Source organism: Tachypleus tridentatus, chromosome 8, assembly GCF_004210375.1.
Source record: "Tachypleus tridentatus isolate NWPU-2018 chromosome 8, ASM421037v1, whole genome shotgun sequence".
NCBI classification, from domain to species: Eukaryota; Metazoa; Arthropoda; class Merostomata; order Xiphosura; family Limulidae; genus Tachypleus; species Tachypleus tridentatus.
In genome coordinates, this window is record NC_134832.1 from 15641120 (window position 1) to 15651438 (window position 10319).

At 33.8% G+C, this 10319-nt stretch overlaps 1 protein-coding gene across 1 annotated transcript; it reads right to left on the bottom strand.

The window, feature by feature from the left end:
- Window positions 1-1724: 1724 nt before the first annotated feature.
- LOC143223879 (PC3-like endoprotease variant B) lies at window positions 1725-10006 on the bottom strand. Its single transcript, XM_076452353.1, has 5 exons — window positions 9935-10006; window positions 8146-8394; window positions 6153-6253; window positions 3766-3987; window positions 1725-1989 (listed from the first exon to the last, which is right to left on the bottom strand). Exons 1-4 carry the CDS (start codon window positions 10004-10006, stop codon window positions 3909-3911), a joined length of 501 nt encoding a protein of 166 aa, XP_076308468.1. The 3' UTR covers window positions 1725-1989; window positions 3766-3908.
- Window positions 10007-10319: the final 313 nt, after the last annotated feature.

Genomic DNA, 10319 nt, shown 5'->3' on the forward strand with positions numbered 1-10319 from the left:
TACTAAACATGCTCCCCCCTTTCAGCTGTGGGAGCGTTACACTGTGACGATCAATACCCCTTAACCCCAAATGACATATTTCCGGACTTACAAGGCTAAAAACCTGATTTTGATACCCGTGGCGGCCAGAGCACAGATAGCCCTTTGTATACCTTTGAGCATAATAAAACAATAATATACATAAGTGTATCAATTAGAAACGAACACTAACTACCATAAATAAAGACAGATGCTTAGTGATAAAAATAGAAAAATGTAGACGAAACTAAATTTTAGTGAAACTCAAATCCATACGTATGATATATATATGTGTGTGTGTGTGTGTGTAGTTTTTATGAAACACTAGCTACCTGAAATAAAGAAGAGATATGCTTAGTGTTTTACCAAATCGGCAATTTTAGTCCAGGAATTCAAAAAAATGTCATGAAACGTGGTCTCAGATTAACTGAATTTTCTTTCAGTTGATATATTATGCATTTATATTGTTAAGATAATTAGCTTTAAAATTATATATGTTTGTGTGTGAATGTGTCTTTTAACTTAGTGTATTACTACTTCGATATTTTCTGCAATACAAAACTTCACTCATGTATTTAACTTTCTTTTTATTTTTTATTTTCCTCGTTAAATTTCTTTCCAACATGGATGTGACATTAACATGCAAATATTTTGCTTGTACTATTTCAAATTCATCTATCTACCTTATTGTGACTGCATTTATTCATAAAGTTAGTTGTCGCTATTTATATATAGTAACGGTATGGACGGACTCGCTTGACAGGTATATGCCCGTCCGACGAGAAATGCAGACAATGGTTGTCTTGGTTACCCAGAAAGTGGCAATAGATAGTATATCGTTTCTAAGACGTCTTTTCGTTTCAGTTTCTTACGAATAAATTTCTCCTCACCTGATTCAAATTGCGTTGCATATGTAAGATCTGGGTCTTTTAAAACGTATTTACGAATTCGTGATGAAATGTTAGCAGATTCCTCTTCTTTGGTGTATTAGCAAAATATCTACAGATCATGGGATGTTTTAAACATTTGTAATATCGTCTCAAGATGTGTTTTCTGTGATTGTATTTATTCAGGAAGTTAACTAAAATCGATCTAGAAGCATCTATCAATTTATCAAACCGGTCTTTATCAGTCTTAATCTTAGGCAAAAGTTTTTTTGGGTTTCTGTTTGATTCAGTTTTCAACTTAGTATGCTCCATCGTTTCACCTAGGATTTTTCGAGATGATCCAAGATCCCTGTTTTTAAACCATTCATAAAACGATCTGTTCAAGCTAGAATAATTTTTGGAGTTGAAAATAATATTAGTTTTTGAAGAAGGTTTTGGAGTTGTTTGAGTTGTGTTCATGAGAAAATGTGGCCCAGTTCTGTAAGCTGCTGTCTCAGTCTTACTATAATTTACGCTCTTGTCAACTAAGGTTTCAAGCGTTTTGTTTCCAGATGAGGAGGAATTGTGTAATACAGTGTTTGCACCATACAAAAATCTAACCGTATTCCGAGGAAGAAGATGAACATTTTTGGATAACTGTCTTTCTGAAGAAGTAATGGTCGACAATACATTTCTATTAATAATGTGAGAGTTATCAATTTGCAGATCATCTTCAGAAAGTGGGTTTTCTGCTGTTCCAAACAGTGTCAGGGAGAAATAATCAATTGCTACTGAGGAAAAAAACTGACCACTGTGTTTAACTTTCAATAGCCATCGACCGTGAGGATCTTCCCCCCAGAAATGAACACTCATAAAATCCCACATATAAAATCCCTTGTCACTGGTATCTAAAGGGCGTTTCGTCATAACATTGGAAATCGTTCCAGCTGGAGAGATTAAATGTATTTCCGTATCTCCTCGTTTCATGGAGGTTATGTTTACTGTAGCCAGCACGTGTTCCAAACGATCAACCCGATTGTCAACAGTCATGGCATTTTTGTCCACAGTCACTCCTATTGTAGTGCTGGCATCTAGTGTCAAACGACTGTAAATAAAATAGAAACGTTCATGCATAACAGTATTCACAATAATTTACAACTGTAACTATTTAAAGCAAATAAATCTTTTCTTTTTTTTTCAAAATTGAGAAGTGCACCGAAACCTATATAGGAATAGTCAAATGCTAACGAAAGTAACTTGCAAAACAAAACATCCTGAATCTTAGGTTATTTAGCTAATGAGCATATAACTTCTATTTACACATTTTAGACATTGAAATCTCTCTTTTATCTTATTAATCATTGTACTAATAGTAAGTTTCACCTTATTTGTAAGTTTACCAAAATTACCTAAGCAATTTAAGTACTAAGTCTGATAAGTTACAAACAATTAGCATTGCAAAAAAAAAAAAAACATCCTGAAATAGAAACTCTTTAAATTCCTTGTAAACAACTAGTTTCGTTTTGAAAAGAACCCAAACTTTCGATCATCTAAACTGGTTCTCTATCGAAATATTTTAGTTAATGTTGTTTTCTTAAACTGAAAAATGGAGAATCAAATATAATAAAGTACGCAATAAATGAAGACTTCGGATCAATTACACTTTTCTACACAGTAAATCCTAAATTCCAGTATTAGTAACGGTATAATTATTCGGACTTTCATTCTCGTCTTAATAGTATCCATTCTGGCAGTAGGTGCTGTTGACTGTTTGCCATTCTGTTTATACCTAAATCACATTTATTTGACTTATAGTCCTTTGTGCTTAAGGTGTTCATGTAAACAAACACGTATTACCCATTTGCTTATTTCAACAAAAAGAAAACATAACGATTTGTTAATAACAACTGATTATTCATTACTGATGTTTTAAAACCCATACATTCATAATGGTATAAAACGTACTTAATTACAGTAACAGACTATCTTAAGTTAACTAAATTTAGTGTTTGATGGACAGTTTGTAAACGTTCCTTCAACACTATGTTCCATATTATTTTTATTTTCTTTTTTCAAAGCTAGTTTTATGTAAGTAAGGATAAATATATCTATTTAAATTTCACAAGAATAATTTGAAAATAATACTTCATTTGTTTTTAATAACTATTTACAATACTGTATTTGCTCAGTATTTATGGTGACAAACTCAGAGTTCAAAAGCTAGTTTCTAATAAAGATAATGTTCTCCTTTCTTTTTACTTTTGTTTTGTTATTACTTCCTTAATGAACCTCTGTTAGATAATTACTGTATACCTTGCTTTGTGAAAAGTAATAATTAACTGTATTAACTGACTGAGTACTTGTGTCTTTAAATTTAACGTCAACAGTTAATAGAAAGTAGAAATGTGCGCTATTTTAGAGTCTTTTAAACTTCTTTATCTGGCAAAAGCTCTAAAACAAAGATAGCCCATGTATACCATTAGACAATTTCCAGTTATCATACACAAAATTATGGTAATCAAGCCAGCTATCTCTGGGTGATGGATGCTAACATATGCACACAGAGAAAGACACAAACGGAAAATGGATCATTTTTAAAGTAAGTGTATTAAGATTTATCAGCATGTTACAGCGTTTTTAACAGTAATTCATAAGGAAAAAACAAATGTAAGATCAGGCATATGGCATAGCTATAGTTTATTAAACAACATTTTTCCCACAAATACTTTGAATGATACAATAATGCAAATAGTTAATAAGGTATTTCATTTGATTTCCATATTTTATTAAGTGTGTATTTTAAATACTTAAAAGAAACGAATTTTTACAGACTTTTAATTTAATTCATTCTCATCATATACATATTTTTATAACTTCTTACATGGTTTCGTTTGTCGATGGGACGATATAGTGATGTTGGTGAGATACTGTAGACCAGTTCTGCGCCAGGTAGATCATTCTGGCGGCGTCCATCACTCCGAATCCTATCTTATGGTGAAAGTGGTGGCCTGCGCCGTTAAAAGCTCAGCCCTCTTCGTCTGCTACTGGTACTCGAGCAGTCTGTACGATAATTTGTTGAACATCACGCCATGTCAAGTTTGGGCTACCAAAAACACAAATATTTCATGGGGAGAATGAAAATTAAAGACTATTATTACTAACAATACCAATGAAAAAACTATCGAATTCTTTGGTAATCTTATAACGGTGATATTTCCTTTCAAGACTAAGGCAATACTTTAACTGTAATTGGAGCTAAATGTAACAAGATACACACAAGACCCTGCTTAGTTCTCTGACCTCAGTTCTCTTAGATATCATGATAAGCTACATAAATAATAGTTTGATTAAACGTCACTTCGTGGTAGCATTATTTGTTTTATATCGAAATATTTTCACTTAATAGATGTCCATTTTCTAGTCTTGGATTTTGACGATTAGCGATCAGAAAGAACAATGGGCTGTCTCTGCTTTGCCTATTACTAGTATCAAAACCCGATTTCTAGCGTTCTAAGTCCGCAGACATACCACAGTGCCACTGGGCAGCAAGTTTATTGGTACTAGGAAATATCAGGGTTCATGCAAAATTGAAATATTTCATAAAGCTAAGATCTGAACATACTTAATTTTTTGTTACGAAAATGTCAATGGAATAGGAAAAAGACAACGGAAAAAATAAAATAAAATAACCAAATAACTGCATTTGGGAATACAAGGTTAGGATGTAAGATGATTTGAATAGGTATTTATTTCCTAGCGGTGTAAGTCAGTAGATGCTGCTGGGGGTAAATTTTAGGAAATAAATTATAAAAAAATTATTATGTAATGAAAATCAAACTTTTAAACAAAGAACTGTTGACATTAGGCTTATAAAGTAAGTTTTAAAGATTTGGTTACACGTTATCATTTGCAAGTTTTATTTCTCTTCTTATTAATCAATTTTTGAATTATATATATAACATATTTTGTAGGACTTAGTTTAACAAAACACATGAATTCAAAAAGGCTTAATAGGAAAAAAACAACACACAAAACAAATGTAAAATTACTAGGTATGTTAGTAGTTACCAAACTATTAGTACTGAAACACAATTAAGCAGAGTTTTTATTATGCTATTACTTAGGTCTATGGAAAATTTATACGTTGCTAGTGAAGATTAATGATTAACGGTCAAGTAAAATAAAACAAAATCAAAAGGACTGCATTAAGAACAACAAATCCAAACCTCTGACTAATTATATGTTTTAAAACTAAAACAAACCTAAACAAAATTAAAAAAGCTACATAGGTCAAAAGGATCCCCAGATTCCCAGGGCACAGGGTATAATGCAGGATATAAAACGTACCATAGGTTTTGGAGGTAACTATGGAGGTAGGGTAGATAGTGCAGTGAGGATACACCGTCTATCAGTCTTAACCTCCGTTCTTCAGTGTCACATGAAGAAATTCATAGATAATAATAATAAAATAAAATATAAATTAGGAAAGTGAGATGTTGGTGCTCAATCCTACAACATCCCACCTGTATGTCACACTTCACTGCCTGCAGACAGTTATAGGAAGGTGACTGTTTGTTGTGGCATTTTTTGTTTTTGTTTGGCCTTATTTTTGCCTTATTATAAAATGGGTTACTAGTGACATCTTTAACTTGAGGCTTAAATTTCATGACAGGAAAATGATTTCTAAAATCTTATAATCCATAATTTCTTTAGTCTATTGGGAAAAATAATAAATATTTTAGAAAGTCTGAATCCTTTGATTTTTTGGCAAAGATCATTTACTTTCAGATGCTATTAAAGCTCTAGATACTGTGGATTGTTAGTTGTTAAATGTTAGAAGAAATTCAAATACTTCTAACTTTTGATACAGGAAGAGCTATCAGTAGTTTCTGAAAGTGTACTGTTGAGGTTTATTAGAAAGGTGTTAATAGTATTTACTAAATATCTATTTGGTAAGTATTTTGGAAATAAAGGCTTGTTGGAGCTTACGTTGATTTTGTTACTCAGGTTAGTTACAAGGTGAGAGCTCTTTGTAATTTTTTAAGTTCAAGTGCTAGAAAAGGAAATCCATTCCGAGAACTGTTCAGATTTATTAGCCTGTAGCTTTGAATTCCTTTTCATATCTTTAAAAGAGTGTAGAACAGAAATGGCTTCTATCCTACAATGCACAAGTATTTTATGTATTTTGTATTCTAATTAAAACAATTCAAAATAGTATTGTATGTTATCCACGCTGCATTAACAATCTGTTTATAAGTCTTAACTCACTTGGATTGTAGTACTAAAGCTATTATTCCAGCAGCCATAGGAGCCGCAGCCGAAGTTCCCTGGAAAGACTCCAAACATTTCCCGTGAGCTGCAGGAACCACCTGTGTAAGGAAAAAGAAATAATTTATGGAAGTTTTAAGATAATATTAGAAACTAAAATAATCTGAAAACAGAATGTTTTGTTAGTTTTTTTTTGTTTAGAATTAAGCACAAAGTTACACAATGGGCTATCTATGTTATGCCCACCACGGATATCGAAACCCGGTTTTCAGTCTGTAAGTCCGTAGACATACCACTGTGCCACAGGAGAGCAAACAGAATGTCAATAGCCACATTGTGTTAGCAAACAGCGCCATCTCTTTGTAGGCTATTTAATTCTGCATCCTCGAACGACGAAATATAAATATATAATGTTACTTAAATATTACTAAAACATTGAAAACATTACTACAAATGCTCTAATTTTAAAATTAAAAATTAAAATAACGCCTTGTTAGATTTAATGTAGAAAGCCTTTATGTAAATATGTTATAGATTATAGAACAAAGAAATAACCTTAATTCAGCTTTAAGTAGTAAAGGGTGTAGTAAGAGCCCCCCAGTGGCTCAGCGATATGTCTGTGGACTTACAACGCTAAAAACTGTGTTTCGATACCCGTGGTGGGCAGAGCACAGATAGCCCATTGTGTAGCTTTGTGCTTAATTCAAACAACAACAACGTGTAGTAAGAAAAATGTTCGTTTGTTTTTGTTTAAGCATAAAGCTCTACAATGGGTTATCAGTGCTTTACTAACTGTGAGTATCAAACAGATTTTTAGCGTTATACACCCATCGTGAGAGAAGTACAATAAAATCTGTGTATACTTATATTTATTTTCGATTCGAACAACAATTGGTGCAAATCGAATTTCTAAATAATAAAATCCAAGTTAAAGTTCAATTTAAACCAACTCTCTTGCAAAATATATATTGATCCATGGCTGACCCTTTAGTAACTTGATGCAGTAAGAGCACACATTATTTTTTTCGGTATAGACTGTGTACTCAGTTTTGTTCTTGTTGTTTTTGTTTTTTTTTAGTTGCTATTTTGAAACGTTTGTTATTACAGTTTTAAATGCAATTAATTCTGTCAACATTTAAGTACAATAGTTGTGTACGTAGTTTTTATGGTCATGAAATGTAATAAGATCATTGGGCACAATACAGATTTTTTTGTTTGTTGAATTTCGGGGCAAAACTACTGGAAAGTTATCTTCAGCGCTAACCGTTCATAGTTTGGATAGTTTGTTTGTTTTGAAATCATGCAGAGCTACACGAGGGCTATCTGTGATAACCATCCCTAATTTAGCAGTGTGAGACTAGACGGAAGGCAGCTAATATTCACCACCCACCCCCAACTCTTGGGGTACTCTTTTATTAACGAATAGCGAAACTGTCCGTCACATTATAAATCATCTACGGCTGATAGGGCGAGCATGTTTGGTGTGACAGAGAATCGAACCCGCGACCCTCAGATTACGAGTTGAGCACCCTAAACACCTGGCCATGCCGGCTCACTTCAATTACAATTAAAACAATACGAATTCTTCTGAAACATATATATAAACAATATAATAGTGAAACACTCATAAGTAGATCTTCTCTGATCACTCTAATAAACTAATGAAACAGTTTTAGAAGCATTAATGCACTAAACTGTGACCTATAATTGAAATATCAAATTTATATAATGTTATTATCATTCAATCCGCCAGACTAACGTACAAGCAGCAAATATCTTTGTAGTGCCATCTGTAGGGAATAATTTTAACTGAACAAATGTGACCATTACAGGAAATACAATGATTTTAGATGATATTAATTACGTTTTAAGCCTACCTTTATTTATTTTGAGTCAAATCTAGGTTTTTTACATAACTGGTACTAATTTTGACATAGTAGCTGTTATAATATTATTAAATGTATTTAAACTTTAAACTTAATCAGTAACTCACAACTTTGATTTTTCTTCGGTCACGTTTAAAAGTTTCTCTTGTTGGTGGCCTATGAGATCCACCGACGTAAGTTGATGCTAGCACAGAAGCACAAGTTTCTGAATAGTATGCGCTAAGACCTTCGTCAGTTAACGCTCCAGTTGCTATGGTAAAGATGCTTGAAGCATAACCATCGGCATTACAGTTGTCAAACTTCTTACCCCCGTTCCCTACAGCCCAAACATAAATGGCGCCTTTACCTTTACGACCCTAAAACAGAGTACATTAAAAAGCATTAAAAGCATATTTTTAAAGACCGTAGTGTTGAATGAAAACTGGTTAACATTCGAATGTAAACAGGTTGGGTTTTCGATCTATTTCAAACGACATCTTTTTGTTTGTGCGTCTTCATTAGTATAATTGAATAAGTTTCGATATTCTAGATTAATTTATCTACTTAATTTAAAACTATAGAAATTGTGTTGCTTTGCATTAAAATTACTTAATACAATTAGAATAAATATATTCTTTTAATACCTAATTTTACACATACTTTAAATATTTCTTTACTTTTACATTCTTCTTTTTATTACAGCCTCCCAGTGGTTCAGTTGGAAGGCTGAAAACCTGGTGGAAAGTATACAGACAGCCTATTACGTAACGTTGTGCTTACAAACAAACATTTTCCTTGTTGAAAGCTTTTATATCACCAGTTTTGTGTTTTATATTATATTAATTCTTTAAAATATTTTATGCCCTTGTTTTAGTTGTATGAGATTTTAGTAAAATTTTGAAGTTTTATGAAGATTAACAGTTATTACTGAATTATAAATGTTTAGTTTTCCAGAGACAAGAGGTCAATATTTTCATCCTTATTTGAATTAAAGATATGTTTGTCGTGTTTTTATAAGTAAAACACAGAAGAAATTTACAACTCGTCATTAATCTTGATAGAATAAAATTTCATAATTGAAGTACTATTAGAGTATATAGTTACACTGCATGACCATAAGTATGTGGACACCCGACCATCTCACCCACATGTGCTTATTGAACATCTCATTCTAAAACCATGGACAATAATATGGAGTTGGTATCCCCTCTGCTGCTATAACAAGCTTCACTCTCCTGGGAAGGCTTTTCACTAGATTTTGAAACATGGATGCGGGGATTCGCTCCTATTCAGCCTCAAGAGCATTGGTCGGGCATTGATGTCGGGCAAGAAGGCCCACCTCACACTAGGCGTTACAATTCATCTCAAAGGTTTTCGATGGAGTTGAGGTCAGAGCTCTGTGTAGGCCAGTCAAGCTCTTCCACACTAATTTCAGCAAACCATGTCTTTACGGACCTCACTTTGTGCACGGAAGCATCGTCAAGCTAAAACAAAAAGGGCCTTTCCAAACTGTTGTTACAAAGTTGGAAGCAAACAATTCTCTGGAATGTCACTGTATGCTGTAGCATTAAGATTTCCCTTCACTGGAACTAAAGAACCTAGCCCAAACCATGAAAAACAGCCTCAGACTATTATTCCTCCTCCACAAAACTTTACAGTTGGCACTATGCATTCAGGCAAGTAGCGTTCTCCTGGCATCCGCCAAACCCAGATTCGTCCATCAGACTGCCAGATAGTGAAGCGTGATTCATCACTCCAGAGAACGCGTTTCCACTGCTCCAGAGTCCAATGGCAGTGTGCTTTATACCACTCCAACTTGACTCTTGGCATTGCGCATGGATATCTTAGGCTTGTTTGCGGCTGCTCGGCAATGGAAACATATTTCATGAAGCTCCCACGAATAGTTCTTGTGCTTACTTTGCTTCCAGAGACAGTTTGAATCTCAGCAGTGAGTGTTGCAATTTTGGACAGACGATTTTTTACACGCATCGCGCTTCAGCACTCGGCGGTTCCGTTTTGTGAGCTTGTGTGGCCTACCGTTTCGTGGCTGAGCTGTTGTTGTTCCCAAACGTTTACACTTAACAATAACAGCACTTACAGTTGATCGGGGTAGCAAGGCAGAAAATTAACGAACTGACTTGTTGGAAAGATGCCATTCTATGACAGTGTCACGTTGAAAGTCACTGAGCTCTTCAGTACGACACATTCTACTGCAAATGTTTGTCTATGGAAATTGCATGGCTGTATGCTTCATTTTATGCACTTGTTATCAATGGGTGCGGCTGAAATAGCCGAACCCACT

Excerpts from the sequence above, each read along its gene's own strand:
- LOC143223879 (XM_076452353.1), bottom strand. The coding sequence starts at position 10,006 with ATGCGTGTAAAAAATCGTCTGTCCAAAATTGCAACACTCACTGCTGAG. Across the intron at positions 6,254-8,145 it reads ACCGAAGAAAAATCAAAGTT|GTGGTTCCTGCAGCTCACGG; the intron begins GTGAGTTACTGA and ends TTCCTTACACAG. Across the intron at positions 3,988-6,152 it reads GCTTTAGTACTACAATCCAA|CCCAAACTTGACATGGCGTG; the intron begins GTGAGTTAAGAC and ends TGTTTTTGGTAG.